Below are 26,567 nucleotides of genomic sequence, written 5' to 3' on the forward strand. Positions count from 1 at the left end.
GCCCCCAGGTAAACGAAGACATAGAGACTACCTTCTGGGAGCCAGGTCCACAAATCCCAGCGGCTCTCAAAGAGAAGCCTGACCCAAAAGGAGCTAAGTGAATATTCTCTATGACGTCTTCCCAGTCCTAGAATTAGGGCATGCAAACTACAGTCAAGAGAATGAGGCTTGATTCCAGTGGCCCATCCTCCTTCTTACTCTTGACCAGACCCCAAATCTAGACTAAACTCCAAGAACCTGGGCATCTGCCCCCGGAGTTTAAGGGGTTGGGCTAGTTGCCCCTTGCTTCCTTTCGGCTGCATCCTAGGCACTTGGCCCTCTGCTTTGCTCAGGAATTCATCTGTAACCCCAAACGCCTGTGTCGTTGCTGGCCAGGACCTTCAGCTGCCAGAAACCTTTACTGAAGATCGTTTTGGAAACCTGGGCTCAGCTCCCACCAAGGGAGGCCCCTGAGGAGTCCTGCTGGGTCCCCTAGCCCCTTCCCAAACTCCTACAGGAAGGAGCACTCTGTCCTGCCAGGTTGGTGGTCAGCGCCAACTGGAGGGAACTCAGTTCTTGGCCCCAGATTCCTGCCCCAGGAAAGGTTCTTGTGCCTGATGGAAAGTTTGGGCTGAAGGATACTTACTCTTTTCCAAACTCCCAGGTCTGCTATTTACACAACGTCTGAAATTAATGCAGAGAAAACCTCCAAGAGCCCGGGTTGGAATGGAAGGCTGAGAACAGGAAGGGGCAGGTCCCAAGTACCAGGTTTTTTCCACACAGAAAACAGGGCAAAGCTCAGTGTCTCTGGGCGAGTGAATCAGGAGCCATTAATGTGCCACTCTCCATTTTAAACTGTGCCATGTACCACTCTCTATTTTAAACTGGTTTTACTGGGAATTTGCAGTCGAGGGTAAGGAGAGGTGGGAGTAATGGGGAAAGGCTGGTGATGTTGAGCTGAATTCTTCCCTCTGGTGCCCACCCTGGTCTGGTCTTATGTTTTGGGGCCAGGTTTAGGTGCAGCCTCCCATCCTAAGAAGCACCATCATGGCTGGCCTTCCTTCCCAGCTCTGGACTTGGCTCACTCCCAGCCCCTTAAATACACAGGCTTCATCAGGCTGCTAGATGACTCTGAGTTCTGTTCTGTCCCTGGGTGCTATCTCCTGGGTCACCCACCACTCCCTTCTTGGTGGTCCCCAGATCCATGCTGACCAGTCTTGGTCCTCTCCTAGCAGGAGAGGAGGGTGAATGGATGTTTCCAGGGGCCATGGTATGCTCCAGGCTACCCCTAACCCACATTCAGAGTTAACACTTCCTCCTAGGGCTTCTAATGTGTTTTAGGGTTGAGGAAGCAAGATGTTTTGAAATGATTTGCAACAGTTATTATCAGTCTTAAGCTTAGTGCTCCTTCAATTCCCAAACAATCCAGAAGGGACATTGCCCATTCATGAAGCACCATTCATTCATTCATTCGACAAATATGTGTTGGACACCTGCTATGTACCAGGCACTGTTGCAGACACCTGAAGTATGTATGCATTTGTGGGTGCTCAGTTGTGTCTGACTTTTTGTGACCCCATGGACTGTGGCCTGCCAGGCTCCTCTGTCCATGGAATATTCCAGGTAAGAATACTGAAGTGGGTTACCGTTTCCTACTCCAGGGGATCTTCCTGACCCAGGGATAGAACCCATATCTCCTCTGTCTCCTTTATTGGCAGGTGAATTCTTTACCACTGCACCACCTAGGAAGCCTTAGTAGGTATAGTGTTAGTCACTCAGTTGTGTCCAACTCTTTGCAAAGCCATGTACTGTATGTAGCCTGCCAGGCTCCTCTGTCCATGGAATCCTCCAGACCAGAATATTGGAGTGGGTAGCCAGTCCCTTCTCCAGGGGATCTTCCCAACCCAGGGATCGAACCTGGGTCTCCCCCATTGCGGGCAGATTCTTTACCATCTGAGCCACCAGGGATAGTAGTGAGCAAAACAGACGAAAGTTCCTGCCCTCATGGAGTGTATATTTTAGTAGAGGAAACAAACAATAAACAAGCAGATGGAAAAGGGCAGTAAGTTCTAGTAATGATAATGCTATAAACAAACAATAATAGGGTGACGTGATAGGGAGGTACTGGGTAGGGGTGAGGGAACAGGGTGGTCAGGGAAGGGACATTTGAACTGAGGCTAGAATGATGAAAGTGGCCAATGAGGGAAAGATCCAGAAATGTGTACCAGGAGGAAGGAAGAGAAGGAACTAAAGCCTTTAAGAGGAAACACATTTTTATGTTCGAGAAATAGCTAGAATGTAGCTGGGAATAGAGGTATGATGTGTGAGCAGGAGTGAGGGCATAGAATGTATCTTAACAGAACTCGAGAAGGGGCTGGACTTTACTCCAAGAGCGTTCGTCCTGTTCTGCCATGAAATATAGGCCAAGATTCGTTTTGTTTTAACGGTCCTTTCTGATCTGAGCTCTACGTCCCTGGCTCACTCAAGATTCCAATGTGATATAAGCTTCCTTCCTCCCAATGCCTTTTACCACCCCACCCAACAGGATCAGGCTGCTCAGGGAATAAAAGGACTTCTGTTTGATGATTTAGAGGAAATAAGACGTTTAAGCAATTTGTCATGGGAGTCATCACTCCCTGTTCTCCTCCTAACTGGAAATTAGCAATTTCCAGAGCCCTCATTCATGGATATTCTGGCCAGAGTTGTCAAGAAACTTTCTCAAGCTCATCTAAAATACAGCAAGTGATGAGTCAAAGGTATGAATTCAGGTTGTAGTTTCAACGTACCCACCTTCTCCCATACCATATGGTCTCCTAGGAAACTGAGACTAGGCTATTTCAGGAAATTGCATGGTTCCTGGGTTCAAAGTGGACCCCAGAGAGAAGAAGAATAGCATATCTCTCATCACAGTAGATCCAGGTCAACCAATTATTACTAGCAAGTACCTTTTTCAGTGAGTGAAGAAAATCAAGACAGAAAGGCCAGAGAGAGCAGAAATTGATGTTTTTTAAAAACATCTGTGGGCTTCCCTGGTGGTTCAGACGGTAAAGAATCTGCTTGCAATGCAGGCGACCCAGGTTCAATCCCTGAGTCAGGAAGATCCCCTGAGAAGGAAATGGCAACCCACTCCCGTATTCTTACCTGGAAATTCTTACATGGACAGAGGAGCCTGGCGGGCAACAGTCCATAGGATCACAGAGTCAGACACGACTGAGCAACTAACACTTTCACTGTGCCCTGAACCAGAATCTGCTCCTTTCAGGTTCCTACTGTGCCTATCACCCACCTCCATGGGGAGGGCCTTTACCTGCAAACCCTTACACCTCCAGCCAACCAAAGTCAGTGCTGTTATTTACCTATTTTGACTGTGCTGGCAGCAGGTGAAAGCTACTCTTTGTTGCAGTGCACAGGCTTCTCACTGCGGTAGCTTCTCTTGTTGTGGAGCATGGGCTCGACAGCACGGGAGCTTCAGGAGTTGCAGCTCCCGGGCTCTAGAGCACAGGCTCAGGAGTTGTGGTGCACAGGCTTAGTTGCGCCTCGGCATGTGGGATCTTCCCTGACCAGGGATCGGACCCATGTCCCCTGCCTTGGCAGAAGGATTCCCATCCACTGTGCCACCAAGGAAGTCCAATAAAGGCAGTCTTTAGATTGTCCGTGAAACCACTGTACAAGCTGATTTTAGCTGTAAGGTGCTCACTGTTGCCTAAGGGTGGGACAGGGATGGCTGCCCTCATTCAGCGAACACGGGGCAGCTCTGAGAGTGACAAGTCTTGGGCCACTGGAGAGGACACCAGCAGCATCAGGATCTCATTTAAAGAATCCAGACTTTTATTTGAACTCTCATCCTACACCCAGGCTTGGGGTGAATATAGCCATGAGCCCTAAGTTAACCAAGTTGTGGGGGATCCCACTGTTTGCTGTCATCGCAAATCAAATGACCATCTATGCATGGGACATCATTTCAATTAGATCTAGGCATGAACTGTACTGGGTATAACGTCTATCAAGTCAATGCATGTTGGTTGAGGGGCTACAATGTGCAGAGCCCAGCACGTGGTGCCCACAGTAGGTGCTCAGGGCATCCACAATGGATTGAAGACCGTGATGTGTATACACAATGCAGCCGTTCTCCCTCTTCAGTCGGGGAGGATCCGGTTGGATGATTTAGGAAAGAGACAGAATTTACTGAAAGCCACACAGTGCATGCATGCTAAGTCACTTCAGTCATGTCCAACTCTTTTGTGACCCTGTGGACTGTAGCCCGCCAGGCTCCTCTGTCCAGGCAAGAATATTGGAGTGGGTTGCCATGCCCTTCTCCAGGGAATTGCAAAAATCCTATATGATAGATTCTACTTGATCAGCACTTTATAAGTAAGGAAATCGATACTTCAAGAGGTTAAATAGTTGGGCCAAGGTTTTATGTTCACATGTAAGTATCACAGCTGCAATTCAACAGAATCTATGTGACTCCAGGGCTTCCCAGGTGGCTCAGTGGTAAAAGAATCCACCTGCCAATGCAGGAGACACAGAAGACATGGGTTCGATCCCTAGATCAGGAAGATCCCCTGGAGGAGGAAATGGCAATCCACTCCAGTATTTCTTGCCTGGAGAATCCCATGGACAGAGGAGCCTGGTGGACTACAGTCCATGGGGTCACAAAAAGTCAGACATGACTCAGCACACACAAGCACATGCATGTGACTCCAAAACCATCTTCTCACTACACAGCCCCACTCCCCACCCATACACGCACCGTAAGTGCTTAGCCCAGTAGTTTAAAACAACAGTGGGAAAGAAATGACAAGCTGGCATGTGTTTGTTAATTAGTTGGTGGTAACCACAAGGAATGACAAAGAACATGGGCAGAAAGGAGATGGTTTCAGGCCAAGGTATCTGGAAGTTCCCAGAAGGTAGTATTTACCCTGGATTCAGAAAAGGCTATGATTAGGTCAGATGTAGAGCTGTTCTACAAATGTAAAGTCTTCTGGAAGGAACAAACTGTGTGAGCAAAAGGAAGGAAGAGAAAGAGGAGGGCCACCCAAACCAAAGGCACGACTGGAAGGCAAGCCCACATTAGTAGAGAGTGCCTGGTGGGCTACAGTCCGTGGGGTCACAGGGAGTTGAACACAGCTGAGAGCACATACACTCATGCACCAGATGTGACACCTTCTGGACACATGTCTTTGTTTTCTTATTTTTTATTAACTAATATATTGTTTTATTTATTTATTTGGCTGCTCTGGCTCTTAGTTGTAACACATGGGATCTTTAATCTTCATTGCAGCATTTGGGATCTAGTCCCCTGACCAGGGATCGAACCAGGCACCCTACTTTGGAAATATGAAGTCTTAGCCCCTGGACCACCAGGGAAGTTCCTGGACCTGTATCATTTCTTGATTTCTTTTCTTTTTTCTCCTAATTCCTTCACTTAAATCTTGCTCCTCCCTTGAGAGCCTGAGGCTCCCCTGAAAGCCTAATTCCTCTGAAACTTAGGCAAGATACTCATAACCTCACAGCTCCCCTCTTTGCATCCCTCTGCTGCCCCCCACTTCTTTCCCAGCATGTGGAGGGCACAGGGGGGCATCTTTCCAAGTGGGTTTGAACCTTCCCAGGGAATGCTGATCTGGGTGCAGGATCAGAACAAAAGATGAGCTCATTTCTAACCCGGGCGGGGGGAAGCTGTGACAGATGAGATGTGACCAACTCTGACCCTGTATCAAATGTCTCTTTTCTGCACTGTGTGGAGCTGACATTTAGAGTCCCAGAGAGCTCCAGGGCCGATTGTCCCACTCTGCCCTGTGTGAAAGATGCAGAAACTACACTTGGGGTCATACAGTCATTCTAGACAGCATCAAGGACCTGGCACCATTCACACGCCTGCTATTTTCTAGGTACAGATATGTCTCCATCTATAAGAACATAAGAAACTCGGAGGAAAACCCTCCCTCCCCACCACACTCTGCCCTCTGTCTTAGCACAGGGCTGCTTGAGGCCAATCCTAGACAAAACTATAGGTTTGAAAGGTCAATCTGCAGCACCCTCAGCCCGCTGCCACAGCTTTTTCCAATGGATCCACTTAATTGCCCAGAAAGCAGGAAAACATTTGCAGAATTTATATTGCAGTGATAACCAAGCAAGTAATACAATGCGCTGTGCTTAGTCACTCAGTCATGTCCAACTCTTTGTGACCCCATGGACTGTACCCACCAGACTTCTCTGTCCATGGGGATTTTCCAGGCAAGAATATTGGAATGGGTTGCCATGCCCTCCTCCAGGGGATCTTCCCAAGCCAGGGATCGAACCCAGATCTCCTGCATTGCAGGCAGATTCTTTACCTTTTGAGCCACCAGGGAAGCCCAAGTAATACAATAGGAATAAAGAAATCAACTCTATTAAAAAAAAAAAAAAAAAAGACACAGATAGAGAGAGAATAAGCAAAACAGAGAGAAGAGAAAGAGGAGAAAATATAAAATGAGCATTAACATCCATGAAAACTATCTTCACCATGTCCCTGGGGTGGAGCTTGCATTCTGATTCCAGTGTGCAGATGAGAAAACTGAGGGCTTGTGTGAGTTCACCTGGAGTCAGTTTCCTGACTCCCCCTTTCCACACCTTCCCACCATGTCTATTTAGAATATGTGGGAAATTAGCAGCTGCAGTTGGAGTCAGTCGGGCCAGATGTGTCCTTGATGTGGGATCCCTGCCACTTTCCCTGTTCTGGGTTTAAGATCTCTCTTTCCGGTATTCTTGCTTGGAGAATTCCATGGACAGAGGAGCCTGGGAGGCTACAGTCCACGGGGTCGCAAAGAGTCAGAAACAACTGTGTGACTAACACAACTAACACACTAACCATGGGGTGGATCACCCCATGAAGAATGAATGAGCACTTCCTGTTCAATTAGAGACTGAAGACCACCTGCCTCGGCCATGTAGACAGGATTCCGAGCAGCGAGGTCATGATTGTACAGCCCCAAAGCCATCCATCAGTTCTGAAGGAACAAAAACCAAGTCATTTGATCCACCATGCTATGTGGAAAAAGCTAACAGGATGCAAAAAGATTACAACTCCACGAAACGCAAGTGGATGCCTAAGGAAAAAAACCAGAAGGAAAACTATCAAAACACGAACAATGGTTGGATTAGGATGGAGGATGATGGTGATTTATTTTCTCTAGTTCCTTATTTTCCAAATGTGTGGTAGGGTGGTGATGTTGGCAAAGGCAGTTTTATCCTTTATGGAAAATCGTCTCATCCAACCCTCATCCCAGGGCAAGAAGCCTCCCTGTAACCGCTAGACTCTCTTCCAGTCCCCACATTCTGAGAGGCTCACCCAGGCCTGACACTAGGGAGGAGGGAGGAGAGTGGTGCTGACGGATGCCTGCTGAGTGCCAGACCCTGGTCTGGCCGCCGAGCCAGAGACACAGCCCCCGCCCTCCAGAAGCCGGGTCTGCCTTGCACATTCTCTCGCTCAGTCTCTGAAATAGCCATGGAGTGGGATCTTGGGTTATTAAAGCAGGAGGTGCCGAGCAGGACTGGGACCCAGGTCTAGGGGTCTCCACTGCATGTTGCTGGAATAAGAATTCAGGGCAAGCAGGCAAGCCCCTCCCATTCCGCCCCATAATCTGATGGAATAAAGGCCAAAGCCCTGACTGGGTTGGCAGCCATGGGATAGGGTCTAACTGATCAGGCGGTGGAGGGTTTCCATACGTTCAACTATGGGTCTGTGTGTCTGTCTGTCTCTCACACATACATACACATGGCCTGAGCTCAGGTTCAAAGCACTAGCACACTTTCTTTCCCCCAGCAAACTTCCTAATAATTCTGTCCTGAAAAAGCCAGTTCCTTGGTAATGAGCCCAACCTCACTCACATGGATCCCACAGGAGCTCTGCACAGACCCTCCAACTTTCACCCGCTCCTCAAGCCCCTCTTTCCCTCCATTTTAGACAGCTCCTTCCCCTGTCCTCAGCCCCAGCCTCCCAATCCCGTCGCCACCACCCAGCTCCGCTTCCCCTGCAGAAAGGCCGCCCTGTTGTGGGGACTGGCAGAGTCCATCTCCTCACACAAAGGCTCAGTGAGGCCCGGACACCCTGGAATCCAGACAGAATGGAATTTCTCCCTATTTTCTTTACAGCTGAGAAAACACACACAAACACAAGAGCATATTTATTACGATATTTCTATCCCAAAGTTTGTCTTGAAAAAAAAAAGAAAACGAAGTAAAATTAATTTCTCTGCCCACAACCCATCCCCCCCACCCACCACCACCAGTGCCCACTCCCTGCCCTTTTCATTCCCGGCCGAAGCCAGGGAGAAAAACAGAGCAGACTCAAGCCCCACAGAGAACCACTGCTTCCCGGACAACGTCAGGCTTGTTCAGAGAGTGAGGGAAGAAACACAACTCTGAAAACATACAGAGAACTTCCCAGTGAAGGGTGTTCTGAGGGAAGAAGAACAGGCGGCCTTGTAGTCTGCACACGGTTTCCCTGAGGCTCTAGGAAGAGAGGGCCCTGCAAGTCTAGCCCCTCCTCACAGAGGAGGAGACACCTGACCCTTTTAGCCTCCGGAGGAATAGTTCTTGGCTGTAAGGGATCACACTGGGCCTGAGGAAAAGGCACCTCACGAGCCAGAACCTGGAGTCCCAGAGATTTTTTTTTTTTTTTTTTAAGGCAGCTTCTAAGGAGAAAAATCCCTCAGGAGAAGCTAGGAGCTGCTTCTTAAGGCTTCGGAATTTTCCAGACTTCCTACTCATCCTATGCCTCACAGCTTCATCTCTGAGCCCCCAGCAGCACCCACACAGACAACCCTTTCATTCCTCAGGTGCCCACTGTATGTGTAATGAATGATGGATAGCTGTGGAAAGATCACTCAAGCAACAAACTAAGGGACTTCCCTGGTGGTCCAGCGGCTAAGACTCTGCACTCCCAATGCAGGGGACCTGGGTTCAATCGCTGGTCAGGGAACTAGATACCACATGCCGCAAATAAAGATCCTGCAACTGAGACCCAGCACAGCCAAAAAAAAAAAAAATACATCTAAAAAGAAAAAACAAATTTTAAAGAATGACAGACTGGGATCACCCACGAGGGTCCCCAGAGTCCTGGCCCTACCAACTCCCTTCCCCACAGTCTAAGGGTGAGAACCTCAGAGGCCCTCATCCTCAAATCCGTCCAGCCACAGCTGATGGTAACTGAGTCAGTAGAGACTCCTACTGGGTCATCAGACACTGACAGAGTCCAGGTCAGGGACACTGGCTGTAGCCTCAGTCGGGCATTGCACTCAGCCTGTGAAAGCTCCCTTCCTGTCTTTAGGGCACGTGTCATGGGGTGCAAGTCACAAGTGTCCGCAGTGTGACTGCATACTCTAGCCAGCGGCGCCCTGGCCACATTTTAGAACCATCTAGGGAGTTTTTAAAATGTCTGAGGACCAGGCTGAAGCCCAGGTGATTTCAGTGTGCAACCCAAGTTGAAAACCATCCCTCTGGTTGATCTCTTGTAAGTTCAGATGGGTCTTCTTGAGGTCTGAGTACTCTCGCCCACTCAGTCAGGGTTCCAGTTACGCAGGGGGCTCCCTTTACATTTTGTCATCACAGATTAGTATACTTTGTGGGACAGTTTTCCAACAGAAGACAGTAAGGAAAGTTTGTTTCTCTAATTCATATGAAGTCATTGTTTGGGCCAATAGGGGTTGCTTCAGGGGTCCTAGGCTGTCATCTCCCTCATGGTGCTAGCGATAAAGAACTCGCCTGCTAATGCAGGAGATGTAAGAGAGGCAAGTTCAAGCCCTGGTTAAGAAGACCCCCTTGGGGAGAGAATGGCAACACACAGTATTCTTGCCTGGAGAATCCCATGGACAGAGGAGCCTGGCAGGCTACAGTCCATAGGGTCACAGAGTCAGACATGACTAAATTGACTTAGCACATACCCCACAGAGCAATCTGGGTGAGCATCCTTCCCCTGACTTGAATGAGACCCCTGAATTGTGCCCCAAATCTTGGTACATTCTCTGTCGTAAAACACACAAATTCCTCAGTTTGAAGTTGATGGCAGGTTCAGATTTCATCAAGGAGATGTGGTAACTCGTGTCACTTTTCTGGGCCTGGGGAACTGTGTTAGTCAGGGTTCTCCAGAGAAACAGAACTATTTGGTTGTGCATATACATATAGAAAGAGATTTATTCTAAGGAATTGGCTCAGATGATTATGAAGGTTTTTGGCAAGCTAACAAATTGGCTCAAATGGTAAAGAATCTGCCTGCAATGTAGGAAACCCAGGTTCAATTCCTGGGTCAGGAAGATTCCCCTGGAGGAGGAAATGGCAGCCCATTTCAGTATCCTCACCTGGAGAATTCCATGGAGAGAGGAGCCTGGTGGGCTACAGAGCATAAAGTTGCAAAGAGTTGGACACACCTCAGTGACTAACACTTTCACTTGGCAAGCTAGAGAGCCAGGGTGTGAAACCTTGAAACCAAGAAGAAGCAATGTTTCAGTTTAAGTCTGAAGGCAGTTTGATGAACATCAGGCAAGAGACATTATCTCTTATTCAGCCATTGGGGGCAATGCAGGCCTTCAGCGATTAGGTGAGGCCCACCCACACTGGCAGGGCATCTGCTGTACTTACTCAGTCTGCCGATTTAAATGTTCATCTCCTCCCAAGACACCCTCACAGACACACCCAGAATAACATTTGACCAAATATTTGAGTACCTCATGGACCAGTCAAGTTGACACATAAAATCAACCATCCCAGGGATCCTTTAGGATGAAACTTTACTGGTTAGAAGATGAGAGGTTCCCTAGAAAAAACAGGAGGAGATAAATTTAATTACAGCCTCACACCAGTAATTAAACTAAGGAATCCATGAAGGTTTTATGAGGACAGGATTCTTGGAGAAGATATCTCTCAGATCACAATGCAGCCTCCTTATTTTGTTTTCCAATAAAATCTCTTTATTTTTCTTTGCAGTCACATAGGTGAGATAAACAGTAAATCAGTTGAAGATATTTTATAATCCTTAATGTGTGTGTATGTATGTATACACTAAGTCACTCATTCGTGTCCGACTCTTTATAGCTCTTTAGATAAATATCTGTTATTTTATTTAATCACAAAAGCTATGCATGCTTATCATAGACACTTTTATAAAACATGAAAAAAAATCCAAAGTGCAAAATAAAATTATCCATAAAGCCATTGTTCAAGTATAATCATTATCACTTTTTTAAAATTAGCCTCCTTATTTGATGTTATTTCAGATCCATGGATGAGGAGTTTATCACACTTGTCACGTGACACATGACCCTCAACCTCACTGTATCTGAACCTCCCAATAACATCTCTGTTCCCCTCTCTTCCAGGTGAACTATGACCACTTTACTCTTGGTGTTTGTGACTCTGAGGGTCATCGCAGCAGCCATCTCAGTAGAAGTTTCAGGTGAGGACATCCCCACGCGTGTCTCATTTACCCAGCAGGCACTGAGGCCTGAACTCGGGAGATGGAGACCAAGCCTGGCACTGATAGTCCTGGTGCTTGATCTGGGCCATCACTTTAGAGGCCCTCCTCTCTGACTCTCCTACAGCCCCAACATTCCCTAAAAATGAGGAATTGTAGGACCAGTGATATGTGTCCACCCCGCTCTATGCTCCCTCTGGGTACCCAGGATGCCCAGAATTCCCTGTCCAGCTGGACCCAAGTCATTTTCAGGGCTGCATGGTTTGCTCCTCTGGGTCCATCCTTCCATGAAAGGACCACCCACCACCACCAGTCTGAGCCACCAGAAGGCCAGAGGGAGCGGTGAAGGGGTGGCTGTTCAGACAGAGCTGGGTTGTGAGGGCCTGGATAAATACAGACGCTTCACAGTGCAGAGCCGTGGAGGGAAGAAAAGGGGTCCTGATTCCCTCTCTCCAGCGTGGCCACCACATCCCAATGCAAAACTCTAGGGATCCAAGAATTCTAAATTTGAATCTGGTTTTTAATTTTGAAAGGTATCATTGTCAAATAAGAAGATAGAACATTTTTTTAAACAATCTGTTGGCTTGCTTTGTAGCTTTTAAACATTTAGACATATGATCCCTGAGTCTCCACTTGTGCTCTTGCCCTGAGACCCTTGAGTACCCAGCTGGCTGTACCCTGGGGTGATTTGCCCACATAGGCCAACCATCTCTTGAGGGTTGGTTGAGAGCTTTAAAAACTGCAGAGCTGGGTGCTGCTGTCACTTCCAGTTGTCCCTGGAGAACCGTACGTGTGTGATCAGTCACTGTAGTCATGTCTGACTCTTTGTGACCCCATGGACTATAGCCCACCAGGTTCCTCTGTCCATAGGATTCTCTAGGCAAGAATACTGGAGTGGATTGCCACACCCGCCTTCAGAGGATCTTCCTGACCCAGGGGTTGAACCTGAGTCTCTTATGTCTCCTGCATCGGCAGGTGGGTTCTTTACCACTAGTGCTACCTGGGAAGAACCTGCCCTGGAGAGCTACCACCACTAAAACCACGCTCTGTGCTGTGCTAGGGCGGAGCCTCAGAGGGATATTTCCGTGAAGGGCCTGCTAGTGATCCCCCAGGATATCAAAAGGTTAGGGCTGGACCCCAAACATTCCTGGCTCCCTCTTTCCTGCCTTGCTATGTATCTGCCACCCACAAATATCTGAAACATTTTTATGGTCAACCTGCAGGCTCTCCTGGAAAAAAAAGTTTGGTAAGTATATGACTGTTCATAAAAGTGCTGTTTTTTCAAAGGCTCTTTCTTTCCAATACTAGGAAGATTTTTTACTTCTAAGAGAATTTGCAAACTCTCTGCATCTTCCCTATCAATACTATCTAGGTTTGTTGTCTTTTTTTTTTTTATGGAGTCTAATCATATCCCAACCCCACCCCAGGCTGACTCATTGCAGACTTAAACGTCTGATTTTCACTGACGCCTCTCCAACTAGGCCCCTGATCCCCCAACAACAGAAGAGAATGACTAGTCCTTCTGCAAGGTCAGGATGAAGCCCAAAGCAGACCTCCTTAAATGTTTGATATTTTTATATCTTAACTTTACAAGCTGTATAAATTTTTTCTTCCCCATAGTAATTTTTTCTTGATGTAGTTCAGTCACTAAGTCATGTCCAACTCTTTGCAACCCCATGGACTGCAGCACGCCAGGCTTCTCTGTTCTTCACCATCTCCTGGAGCTCGCTCAGACTCATGTCCATTGAGTCGGTGATGCCATCCAACCATCTCATCCTCTATCATCCCCTTCTCCTCCTGCCTTCAGTCTTTCCCAGCATCAGGGTCTTTTCCAATGAGTCAGCTCTTCACATCAGGTGGCCAAAGTACTGGAGCTTCTCCCCCAAAGTAACCTTTTACCAATATTTGAGTCAAGCTGTCACTCCAGAAAGATGGGTTCTGTTTATCCCATGGCTTGTCACTCCAGAAAGATGGGTTCTGTTTATCCCATGGCTTGGCATCACCTAGGGTACCTCAGTTTGAGAAACAAAGAGGTACACCTTTGAACTTCTCGATGGCCCCCTCTGCAACCCTTTCTGGCTCCATAGTTCCCATCTTGAGACAGAGAGACCAGGGGGTCTTGAGGAAGCTGCTCTAGAAAGGGAATTCCGTATGACACAGGAGGCTTCCCCAGCACCAGCACGGACACTGTCATTTCCAGAAGGACCGACAGAGAGGCTGGGTGGTCCTCTCTGGGCACTAACGGGTCTGTCTCCCGCCCCCATGTCTCCCCGCACAGAACCTGACAACTCGCTGAGTGTCAGCATCCCCGAACCGTCCCCGCTGCGGGTCCTCCTGGGGAGCTCCCTCACCATCCCCTGCTACTTCATCGACCCCATGCACCCCGTGACCACCGCCCCCTCCACCGCCCCCCTCGCCCCGAGAATCAAGTGGAGCCGCATTTCCAAGGAGAAGGAGGTGGTGCTGCTGGTGGCCACTGAAGGGCGGGTGCGGGTCAACAGCGCCTACCAAGACAAGGTCACGCTGCCCAACTACCCCGCCATCCCCAGTGACGCCACCCTGGAAATCCAGAACCTGCGCTCCAATGACTCTGGGATCTATCGCTGTGAGGTGATGCACGGCATCGAGGACAGCCAGGCCACCCTGGAGGTTGTGGTGAAAGGTGAGAGCCTGCCCGGGGGGAACCCTGCTTCACCTACAGAAAAAACCAGAATGCCATCCTCACTGGTGAGCACCCAGGCTGGCTGGCTTGCAAACCCCAGCTCCTCCTCCTGCCAGTTTGCACCTTGGTTGAGTTACTTAACTTCAGTTGCTTCCTCTGTAATACGAAGCTAGTAACATCACTCTCACTGGACTTTGAGTGAATTAAATACTCCATGGCCACAGTCGTGTGTAATGAATGACAATCTGTGCTTCCCAACAGTCCTGTGATTTGATTGCTTTGTGATCATCCCCATTTTACAGACAAGCAAACTGAGGTTAAGTGACTTGCCTGAAGTTTCCCAGGAAGGGAGCCTGAGCATCTCCTGACTCTCCACCCAGGTGTCCCTCCCCCACTTCCAGTTCCAGAAGCCAAAGAAAGGGATGAGGACTTTCTGGTCCCCTGCCCTCAATGGACTAAGGAATATGGGTGTGTTCTTGGTAGGCTTCAGGACTTCAGTCAGCACCAAGTTTTTCCTGTTGGGTGGTTGTTGTTCATTTGCTCAGTTCTGCAGCATGCCAGGCTTCCCTGTCCTTCACTATCTCCTGGAGTTTTCTCAAACTCATGTCCATTGAGTTGATGATGCCATCCAGCCATCTCATCTTCTGTTTCCCCCTTCTCCTCCTGTCTTCAATCTTTCCCAGCATCAGTGTGTTTTCCAGTCAGGTGACATTTTACATCAGGTGGCCAGAGTGTTGGAGCTTCAGCTCCAGCATCAGTCCTTCCAGTGAATATTCAGGGTTGATTTCCTGTAGGATTGACTGGTTTAATCTCCTTTCTGTCCAAGGGATTCTCAAGAGTCTTCTCCAGCACCACAATTTGAAAGCATCAATTCTTTGGTGCTCAGCACTCTCCAAAAGGCGGTCTGCTCCTACCTGTGCCTTAAACAAGACTCTCACTGGGATGGCTCTGGGCTGAGGGAGCTTCTTTCTGCAAAGCAAATATGGGGTCCTGGAATGATATGAAAAATTATGAGGAAGGCAGATTTTGATCTAAGTCAAATAACCTGATTACCAGAATTATCACAGGTCTCCAAAAAGATGCCTTGTAAAGTAATGAGCTCCCTGTTAATAGAAATATTCTAGCAAAGGCAGAAGGACCCTATGCAGATAGGGAGCTAGAATCCACCCATCAGCTGGAGGCCCAGCCCAGATGTCTGTATGCCCCCTTGGCTCTCCCTGATTCTATGAGGGCCTGGATGAGGGGAGGCTGTGCTGACCTGCCCTCTCGCTCTCCTGTGTCTTGCAGGCATCGTGTTCCATTACAGAGCCATCTCCACGCGCTACACCCTGGACTTTGACAGGGCTCAGCGGGCCTGCCTGCAGAACAGCGCCATCATCGCCACGCCCGAGCAGCTGCAGGCCGCCTATGAGGATGGCTTCCACCAGTGCGACGCTGGCTGGCTGGCTGATCAGACTGTCAGGTGAGCCCCGGGGCCACCATCGTGGTGGAGTGAGAGAGGGACTGGAACGCTGACCATCACTGAGCTGGTGCCAGCCTGACACCAAGGCCAACCTGGGCTGGGGCTGGACAGATGCCTTGGCCAGTTCAAGGTCAGGTCCCAAATCCTTGGTCCTCTGTCCTGTGGTGGATGAGTGATCACTAGCGGCATAGCTCTACATGAGCATTTTCTCCATGCAAATTTTACATCATTATTCTTCCTACTCATTTTTCCCTTTACATCTTTTTTAAATTTTGGTGTTTATATATTTTTGTGAACCACTTTCTATTCTGTTTTTTAATAGGGCAAGACACATGTAAATTAATCTTTTTGACTCATTTTTGCCTGAGCACAGCTGCTAAGGGGTGGGTTGCCCAGCAAGACAGACAGAGCCTTACCTTCAAGGGAGGGCAATCATGTAAGCAAGACTATAAAAGCAAGATGAGACAATTCTTTCGAGGTGGATCAAAGCTCCAAATGCAAAAGCCAGAACCACAAAGCCACAAGAAGAAAACAAAGGGAAATAGCTCTGTAATACTGGGATAGGCAAAAGATCTCAGGATAAAAAAAACCATTAACCATTAAAAAAAAAAAAAGGCAAGATGATTCAACAGCCTAGCATAGTGCAAGAGACCACACCTCAGATACAGGAGGTATCTATATACCTCAAACCCCAGTTCTGATACTCAGAGGCTGTGTGACTTTGAACAAATTATTTAACATCTCTGGGCCCCACTTTCTTATGGTTCAGAGTGGTTATAGCACCTTCCTCCTTAGGTTGATATGAGACTCCAATGATACAGAGCAGGGTTCAGCAAACTATGGCTCATGGGTCAAGTCCAACCCACTCCTTGTTTCTGTAAACAAAGCTTTATGGGAACACAGCCATACTTGTTGTTTTGTCTGTGGTTGCTTCGTTTGCACTAGGATGGCAAGGTTGAGTGGTTGGTCACAGTGGAGACCCTCTGGCCTGCAAGACCTGAAATATTTACTATCCATCCTTTTACAGAAAAGGTTTTCAAACCCCTGATAGAACATGTTTGGTACAATAAATTTTCAGTCAAAGGGGCTGCCTTCTGTCACCAATAGTGATGAAAACATCTCTCTCAATAAAGCTGGGCAAAAACTGTAAAAACAAGTAGCCCACAGATCTCAGCAGATCCCAGCAAACACACCAGTAAGTCACTGCTTCCTCCCACAAGGGAGTAGGGTACAAGGTCACCAGCCCCCTCTGTCCCCCGCGTGTCACATCCCTACTTTGGGTTCCCGGCAGGTACCCCATCCACACTCCAAGGGAAGGTTGCTATGGAGACAAGGATGAGTTTCCTGGTGTGAGAACCTATGGCATCCGTGACACCAATGAAACCTATGATGTGTACTGCTTCGCGGAGGAGATGGAGGGTGAGGCCACCCCCTACCCTCCCAAGAGCCCCTTGGGAGGCTCTTCCCCTTCTTCCTGCTGCCCATCCCCTTCTTCCTGCTATCCATCCCCTTCTTCCTGCTGACTCTCGGAGTCATGCAGGCCTCTTCCTGGGCAGGGCACTAACCCAGGATACCATACCCTACCTCGACACCCCTCCCAACCCCCCCATTCTTCCCCTGAAATATAGACATGTGGGACCAGGGCTTTGCCCAGTTAAAGACCAAACCCAGAGGAACCTGGGGATCTCCCTGGGGACTCAGGGCAGACATGGGAAGGAGCTCCTTACCCTGCCGGCTGTCTTTTGCAGGCGAGGTCTTCTATGCAACATCCCCGGAGAAGTTCACCTTTCAGGAGGCAGCCAACGAGTGCCGGCGGCTGGGCGCCCGGCTGGCCACCACGGGCCAACTCTACCTGGCCTGGCAAGGTGGCATGGACATGTGCAGCGCCGGCTGGCTAGCTGACCGCAGCGTGCGATACCCCATCTCCAAGGCCCGGCCAAACTGCGGGGGCAACCTCCTGGGAGTGAGGACCGTCTACCTGCACGCCAACCAGACGGGCTACCCTGACCCTTCATCCCGCTACGACGCCATCTGCTACACAGGTAGGAATGGCCTGGAGGCATTTCGGAGGGGGAGTTGCCACCAAAATGGGGACCCAGAGGATGAGATCTTAGTATGGGGAGTTGGGTTTTACCTCCTTCAAGTGTCCACTGGGTACCTGAACCCCATGTCTCAGCACCCCCTATTTTCATGGGTTCCTTGGGGAGCTAGAATCACTGCAACCTGCAATACCCAGTCCTATCTCATCAGCCCAGAATTGGGGGAAAACATGAGATTCAGAGACTGTTTTCTCAAGTTTGAATCATGTTTCTGCCACTCACTCCTGGGCAGCTGTGACAAAGTCAAGGCCCTGAGCCTCACTTTCCTCATCTGTCTAATGGGAAGATGTGGGGCCTGACTTGAGACCATGCACCACAGGAGGGCGCTGTGATTTGCCCTTTTTTAAATTTTTTTTTTTTTTTTTTTTTTCTTTCCCTTTTTTAAATTTTAAAAGTATTTATTTTGTATGACAAAACCCACTGAAATGTTGTGAAGTAATTAGCCTCCAACTAATAAAAAAAAAAAGTATTTATTTTTTAATTGAAGGATAATTGCTCTACAGAATTGAGTTGCTTTCTGTCAAACATTCAGCCATAGGTATACATATGTCCCCTCCCTCTTGAGCCTCCCTCCCACCTTCCTCTCCACAGTTGCCCTTTTAATTGAATTCTCTTCAAAATGAGGGCCATAGTGTTACTTAAGAGTGGGAAAAAGTTTTTGACAAGGACTTTATTGTGAACATTTAGACTAAAACTTTTAAAAATGTTTTTATCCTTTATTTTACACTGTCTAGGGTTATTTGTGCAAAAATAATTAGAATTACCCCCAAAAGCTTCTCTTCACTTTTCAATATTCCCACCACCCTGTTTGCAGTTGTAGCATCCTCATGGATGCTCTCTTTATTAATTGCTAAGTGGCTCGTTTGTTCATGACTGAGGCAGGCAGTTCTCTCATGGCACTTTGATCAATTTCATGAGCTCCTGCATCTTTGGGAAGATTTTTCATTTCTTTTTCTGATTGATTTACATTGTCCCATTGGCTAGTTCTAACATCAGAGGGTCAGCAGGTGCTCACAAGATAGGTAAGGAAGCAACTGGCTGGCATTACACAGGAAGGGATGTTGGAACAAGATGGTTTTAATAAACAGTGAGCTGATTGGTCAGGGTTTTGTGCTATGGTGACTGCATATTTTTGCAATCTAGGGCACCCCTATAATAAATACTCAAGCTATTGAGGTCTCCAGCAATGGGCCCGGCCAGGTGCCTGGCACACAGTAGGTGCTTTCTTTTCTTAGCAGAGGAAGGGGGCATCTGATATTCATCTCCATCAAGCCAGCTCCAGGCCAAGCACTAATGCCTGTCTCCGCCCCCTGCCCCAGGTGAAGACTTTGTAGACATCCCAGAAAACTTTTTCGGGGTGGGCGGCGAGGAGGACATCACCATCCAGACAGTGACCTGGCCTGACGTGGAGCTGCCCCTGCCCCGAAACATCACGGAGGGTGAAGCTCGAGGCAACGTGATCCTCACGGCGAAGCCCGACTTTGAAGTCTCTCCCACCGCCCCGGAACCTGAAGAGCCTTTCACGTTTGTCCCTGAAGTAAGGGCCACTGCATTCCCCACAGTGGAGAACAGGACTGGAGAGGCCACCCGGCCCTGGGCCTTTCCCGGAGAGTCCACGCCCGGCCTGGAAGCCCCCACGGCCTTCACCAGCGAGGACCTCGTCGTGCAGGTGACCTTAGCCCCAGGTGCAGCCGAGGTCCCTGGGCAGCCACGACTGCCAGGGGGTAAGCGTCCGCCCCTCAGGGGCTGCATCCAGAGCTGGGGAAAGGGCTTGGTCTGGGGTCTTCTGTGTGGAGTGCAGGAAGCGGTCAGTCACTCAGTCATTCCCACTCTTTGTGACCCTGTGGACTGTGCCTGCCAGGCTCCTCTGTCCATGGAATTCTCCAGGCAAGGATGCTGGAGTGGGTTGCCATTTCCCTTCTCCAGGGGATCTTCCCAGCCCAGGGAATCGATCCTGCGTCTCCTGTGCTGGCAGGCAGATTCTTTACCACTGAGCCACCTGGGTGGAGGTTCTTCTGTACTCTCAGCTTCACCTGGGATGTGAGACAAGCGTCCCTCCTCTCAGACTCAGCTCTCCTCACTTGTGAAACAAGGAACAAAGGGGATGGGCCACACCAGTGATGCTCACGCTCTTTTATGTGTGTGCGGCTCTCTGTCCCAAAGCATTTCCTTCAAATGAAGTCAGAGGTAAAAACCAGTGAATGTATCAACAGGTAGAGGTGAAGGGCAAAGGAAAACCAGGGCCTTTCTGCCCACGGGCCCTCCTAGCCCCAACAGGCACTTCCGCAGAACAGAGCTGCTGAGCTCAGCTGCACTGGCTACCCTCAGGGCTTCTCACGGCACTGGCCTTCCAGAACAGGGGTCTGCAAACTGTGGTCCACGGACCAAACCTAGCCCTAGCCCATGTTTTGTTTTTCTGTGGCCCGTGAACTAAGAATTAAGAAGCTTTTTAAGTAGTTGAGGGGGAAAGTCCAAAGACTTTTTTTGTGACATATAGTGAAAATTATATAAAATTCACATTTTAATGTCCACAAATAAAGTTTGACTGGAACAAAGTCACACCCATTTGGTAACATGTTGTCTGTGGCCATTTAGAGCCGTTTAGGGCTATCAGGACAGGATCAGGTAGATGTACAAACCCCATTTAGCCCACAAAGTCTGAAATGTGTTCTGTCAGGCTTTTTCCAGAAAACGTTTGCCACCTTGGTTCTGGGATGGTGGTGTTTCAGGTGCTTAATAAATGTCTGGATGGGGACTTCCCTGGTAGTCCAGTGGTTAAGACTCTGCACTTCCAATGCATGGGGCATGGGTTCAGTCCCTGGTCAGGGAACTAAGATCCCACATGCCAGGTGACCAAAAACTAAATAAATATTTGGATAATTGGGATGTCATGTCACATAGAACTTGGCTAGTTCCAAAACTCAAGTCCATGAATAGGAAAGATATACTGCGGTGGCCTCCATGAGGACCTTGGCAGTATCTCCAAGGTGGGGATGGAGTCAGATGGACACTGCCATCCACCTTCACTCCCATGATGACACAAAGTGAGATGTCAGCCTGAATCGCCCAGATAAATACAGTATATTGAGAAGGAAGAATTGCTTAGAAGTTTGGGGGTAAGGCCAACAGTAGCTGTGTCCAGGGTTGGCTCAGGGCTGGAGAGACCCTCACTCCCTCCACATGGCCGCGACCCATAAAGGTGCCAATGGATAGGTGGGCATCTAACACAGGAAAGGACAAGAACGTGAGGGAGACTCAGACTGGGGATCCGTCCACAACTGGACACGAACTGGCCAGTCACCCAGGGAAGTGTCAAAATCCAATGTGTGTCCAGTTAAATGCAACGGGGGAGGCAGAGTGAGTGGGGGTTTGTGGACAGGCTGTGTCCTGTGCCCGTCCCCAGACATACACCCAGTGCACCCGCACAAACTCTTGCAGCCGTTTTCAGGAGGACCACCTACCCCCTGAACCTGGGACTTTGGGCCAAGTGGAAGAAAGGCAATGGTTTGATTAATTTGTTTGATTTCTTCTTTGTCCTTCTCTGTATTTTCTGAATGCTCTGCAATGATCATTTATTCTTTTTATACTAAGAGCAAGTGCCTTTATTTTAAAGAGTCCGGGGACAAATGAGTAGCCTTGGAATGAGGAAGCCAGAATGAAGGGTTGGGGACACCCATGGCAGAAAGGTCCTAGAAGGCTTTCTCAGGAAAGTGGATTTCAGGAGCAATTTGAACAAGCAGAGATTACCAGCTTGACAGGGAATCAGATGGGGAGTAGGAAAGGAAGGAGGGGGTGAAAGGAGGTCATTCCTCAAGGAGCCAGGGCTCCTTCCACACCTGCAAAGCCTTGAGAACCAGGTACCACAGACACTGGCATTGTGGCCCTTGGCCCATGCCCTGATCCTGACCTGTCTCACCTTCTCTCCCTCTCCTCCCCACCCAGGAGTCGTGTTCCACTACCGCCCGGGCTCCTCCCGCTACTCACTGACCTTTGAGGAGGCCAAGCAGGCCTGCCTGCGCACCGGGGCCGTCATCGCCTCGCCCGAGCAGCTCCAGGCCGCCTATGAAGCAGGCTACGAGCAGTGTGACGCCGGCTGGCTGCAGGACCAGACAGTCAGGTGAGACGAGCTGGGCTCCCCTCCCCGTCCAAACCCAACCATGCGAGGTCAGGCCTGGGGAGCCTGAGCCTGCAGCAGCCACCACCGAGCGGGCACCCACCACACTCCTGGCTGACCCCTTAATTTCTCCCCCAGAACCAAGGCATATTCTGAGAGGGTGGGAATGGGTCCCAGGAGACATTAGCTTCTTGGTCATTTCTCCTCAAAAAACATATTGAGAGCTCTCTGTCAAGCCCCCCAGTCCTCCCCAGCCTGACCCTTCTATGCCGTGGGCTTTCTTCTGAAGCCAGGAATCCCTCAATGGCCCCCAGGCGGCCCTACCCCCAGCTGCACAGGGAGCATGTTGCGTGAGAGATTCCTTCCTGTTTTATTTTTTTATTTTTTTGGCTGCACTGGGTCTTCGCTGCTGCTTGTGGACTTTCTCTGGTTGTGGCAAGTGGGGGCTACTCTCTAGTTACTGTGTGCAGTCTTCTCATTGTGGTGGCTTCTCTCGCTGCGTAGCGTGGGCTCTAGGGTGCACAGGCTCAGTAATTGTGGCACTTGGGCTTAGTTGCCCCGCAGCATGTGGGATCTTCCCAGACCAGGGATTGAACCTGTGTCCCCTGCACTGACAGGCAGATTCTTAACCACTGGCGCACCAGGGAAGTCCTCCTTCCTGGTTTGAATCCTCCAGGAGACCTGCCGCCTCACCCTGGGGCCCTGCATCCCCAGTTTTCTAGAACAAACTCTCATCTGCCCCTCCCACCCTTCCCTGCAGATACCCCATTGTGAGCCCGCGGACCCCCTGTGTGGGTGACAAGGACAGCAGCCCAGGGGTCAGGACCTACGGCGTGCGGCCACCATCAGAAACCTACGATGTCTACTGCTACGTGGACAGACTCGAGGGTACAGGCCCTGTTCTCACATTTCGGGCTGTGGATGGGTGAGGGGGCTGATGGGGAGATACAGCGGAGGGGGAGTCACCATCCACCTAGTCCTGTTCTCACCTGGGCAGGCAGCCAGGAAAGGATCCTACTTAAGAAAGAAGGCCTTCCCAGTCCCCTTCTCAGGCCAGGTCCCTTGTCTTCCTCCCAGATGGTTCACGTGGATTCCCCAGCATTGCAGGGAAGCACTGGTTTCTTGAAAAAGCAATAAGTTCTATAGATAAATGAATTAAAATGTTATATGTACCTTCTGCCTCATTGAGCATCTCAATGCCATGAACAAATCAAAGACTCTGAGAAGTCCTGCATTTAAAAAAAAAAAACCTCTTCAACTCTGCTTAACCAAGCATCACCCAAGCTTAAAGAAACACAGACCCTTGTTTGGTCTTATTTCTTATCATTTCAATTAAAATCACCAAATCACTGTCCCACTGAACCCAGTCTTGGAAATGCTGGTATTTTGGAGAGATTTTAACACTGCCACTCACTTGTCTGGGGACCTGGGCAAGTTACTTAACCTCTCTAGGCCTCAGTTTCCTCATCTATAAAATGGAGCTGATTTATGCTTATATCAGAGACTTCACTGAGTATTAAATGAGATGTGAATAAAAAGTGCCTGGTATAAGCAGGTGTTCAGTAAATGTGAACTTCCTCCCCCCAGATCAGACACAGACCCCAGTATTGTTCTGGGTGTTGGGACTCCGACCCCTAAGAGTGGCCACAGGCCCTGCTCCCTGAGTTCACAGGATGCGGGTGGGGCCACAGGTCCATAGCATTCAGTGCTCCATGATCAAGTGCTGAGGCTCAGGGGAGCACAGGGTGCCCAGGAGTGCCTCTCTCAGACAGAAGAGGGGGTGCCTAAGTGTGACTGGAGAATCCAGAGAGAAGGAGGGGAGGTTGTTCAGATGGAGCGTGACTAACTCGTCTTAGTGCAGCTGGCCTGCCCCGGGCTGAGCAGCGGCTGCTCTGACCATGGGCACGGAGGCTCACACCTGCCACCTGCCTCTACCCCCAGGGGAGGTGTTCTTTGCCACACGCCTGGAGCAGTTCACCTTCCGGGAAGCCCAGGAGTTCTGTGAATCCCAAAACGCCACCCTGGCCACCACGGGCCAGCTCTACGCTGCCTGGAGCCGCGGTCTGGACAAGTGCTACGCCGGCTGGCTGTCCGACGGCAGCCTCCGCTACCCCATTGTCACCCCGAGGCCCGCCTGCGGCGGCGACAAACCAGGCGTGAGAACCGTCTACCTCTACCCCAACCAGACGGGCCTCCTGGATCCGCTGTCCCGGCACCACGCCTTCTGCTTCCGAGGTTTGTGTCCTCATCTCCCCTCCGGCCCCGCTCTGTCTTGGGGGTGACTCCCCCGGACTCGTCCCTCCTGATCTCTGCTCATCCATCACAGCAAAGAGGACAAAGTCAGTCCACCTGGATGGGGTGACCTTAGGTTTTGACTCCATGGCAAGTACACCCTTTTAATGTGCCCCCAGAGACACATAAAGAGAAACAAGTAAGAACTTGGGCTCTAAAATCGGGCAAATCTGAATTTTAGTTATGACTCTGCTGCTTTGTAGCTGTGTGACCTTAGGCAAGTCACTTAGTCTCCCTGTTTCTCTGCTTTCTCTATAAAATAATGATATAATATTTCCTACCTTGAATTGTTGCTGGAAGGATTAACTGGGGTAATGCATACAGAACATTTAGCATAGTACCTGGGAAATACTAAATGCTCAATGAATGTTAACTTTGCAAATAAATAACACACATATATGTTGTGTGTATGTGTGTATATAAGTATACATACAGTTTTGACTTGTACAGCCTGGTGAAACTTTCATTTGCTTCTAAATATTTCTGTGATGAGTTTAGTCAAATTATTCTTCACTAAGCACCAAAAATTCACATTTCTAACTGACCCGTGCTGAGGACTCTATGCCATGTTACCAGAGTTCTGAGAGGGATGTCATCGACTCAGTGGGCATGGCCAGGCTATGGCCAAGGCCTGGCTGGGCTCTGATTGGATGAGTTCTTACAGGGTCCATGGGTCCAGATGCACTGCCCAGAATGTAGATTGTAGTACTGGCTTGTGCCATATTTTACATATTATACATCAAAACTCAGTATATTTATAACTTCCTGTGAATATATAATTATTTCAAAATAAAGTTAATTTTTTAAAAAAACTCCCCAAGGGACTTCCCTGGCAGTCCAGTAGATAAGATTTAGCCTTCCAATGCAGGGAGCGTGGGTTCAATCCCTGGTCAGGGAGCTAGGATCCCACATGCCTTGTGGCCAAAAAAACAAAACATAGAACAGAAACAATATTGTAACAAATTCAATACAGACTTTAAAAATGGTCTAAATTTTTTTTAAAAAAAGGATCTTAAAAAAAAAAACCTTGAATGACCCAAAGTTTCCAAGACTTTCAGTGCTAAGTCGCTTCAGCCATGTCTGACTCTTTGCGACGCTATGGACCATAGCCCACCAAGATCCTGTCTATGGGATTCTGCAGGCAAGAATACTGGAGGGGGTTGCCATGCCCTCCACCAGGGGATCTTCCTGACCCATGAATCGAACCCATGTCTCTTATGTCCCCTGCATTAACAGACCGGGTTCTTTACCATTAGCCCCACCTGGGAAGCCCCAGGATCACCTTTTAAAACCTAATTCAAAGAAAGTTCAGTCTCACTCTGCCAGTCAAGAAAGTCAATCCCTTCCCAGAGGATTTGATGAGGCCCTTGCCCCAGCACCCCTCTCCTTGCTCTGGACATCAGAAGCAAGCCAATTAGCCCCCCAATAAATTCTCAGCCAAGCATTTCTACCATCCGCCCCCAACACTCTGTAGACTCAGCCTTTTATACATCTGCTGAGAAACCTGGCTTCCTTCCTGATCAAGCCCACTAAACCAGAACAGTTACTCCCAGTCAATGAGTCCTGCCTTCACTAGCCAGTGCCAGGATGGCTTCATGCATGTTAAATAGCACTCTCCTGACTTTGATTCAGACATACTTGGAACATAATTTCTGTCCAAGAAAGGCAGCATCATTGCAGTACTTAAGAGCGGAGAGTCTGACATCAGATTGTGGTGTGTGCACAGTCGCTCAGTCGTGTCCAACTCTTTTGCAACCCTATGGACTGTAGCCTGTCAGGCTCCTCTGTCTATGGAATTCTGCAGGCAAGAATACTGGAGCAGATTGCCATTTTCTCCTCCAGGGGATCTTTCTGACCCAGGGATCAAGCCCACATCTCTTGCATTGCCTGCATTAGCAGGTGGATTCTTTACTACTACACCACCTGGGAAGCCCCCGGCACCAGATACTTGGGCCCATGGACTAGATCTGTCACTTAGAAGCTACTGACACTGGAAAAGTCACTTAACCTTAGTTTCCCTGTTTGTGAGATAATGTATCTCTCTCACGTGGCTCTTGTGGGATAAAATTATTTTATCTTATTTTAAAATATTTGCTTATTTATTTGGCTGTGCTGGGTCTTAGTTACGGCATGCAGGATCTTTAGTTCTGACAGGAGGGATCTTTAGTTGCTCCACGCGAACTCTTAGTTGCAGTGTATGGGATCTGGCTTCCTGACCTGGAATTAAACCCAGGCTCCAGCATTGGGAGCACTGAGTCTCAGCCACTGGATTACCAGGGAAGTCCTCTAAGATGATTTTATGCATCGATGCATCAATGCATCTTTAAACATCTTTAAACAATGCCTGGCATGTATAATAGATTCTGCAAAAGAGGTGCCCCAGACCACCCTGAAATAAAGTGCTGATGGTATGTTCATATTGATATAGTTGAAGCAAACAGCTCTTATTAATTAAGGACGAATGTCATCTCACCGGACTGGGTGGGGATTGGAAGGCCAAGGACCAGCAA

The 26,567-nt window shown here is 49.0% G+C and overlaps 1 protein-coding gene across 2 annotated transcripts in view; it reads left to right on the forward strand.

Annotated features, from left to right (window-relative positions):
- Positions 1-26,567, forward strand: part of ACAN (aggrecan) — a 70,729-nt gene that overhangs the window by 17,879 nt on the left and 26,283 nt on the right. For both annotated transcript variants that reach the window (XM_061158673.1, XM_061158674.1), the window contains exons 2-10: positions 11,334-11,410; positions 13,707-14,090; positions 15,378-15,552; positions 16,844-16,971; positions 17,301-17,594; positions 18,971-19,375; positions 21,594-21,768; positions 22,526-22,653; positions 23,707-24,000. In XM_061158673.1, coding sequence (XP_061014656.1) covers positions 11,341-11,410; positions 13,707-14,090; positions 15,378-15,552; positions 16,844-16,971; positions 17,301-17,594; positions 18,971-19,375; positions 21,594-21,768; positions 22,526-22,653; positions 23,707-24,000 — 2,053 coding nt within the window. In that variant the 5' untranslated portion in view covers positions 11,334-11,340. The remainder of the gene's footprint in view (positions 1-11,333; positions 11,411-13,706; positions 14,091-15,377; positions 15,553-16,843; positions 16,972-17,300; positions 17,595-18,970; positions 19,376-21,593; positions 21,769-22,525; positions 22,654-23,706; positions 24,001-26,567) is intronic.

The sequence above is a fragment of the Dama dama genome, chromosome 13 (genome assembly GCF_033118175.1).
Source record: "Dama dama isolate Ldn47 chromosome 13, ASM3311817v1, whole genome shotgun sequence".
NCBI classification, from domain to species: domain Eukaryota; kingdom Metazoa; phylum Chordata; class Mammalia; order Artiodactyla; family Cervidae; genus Dama; species Dama dama.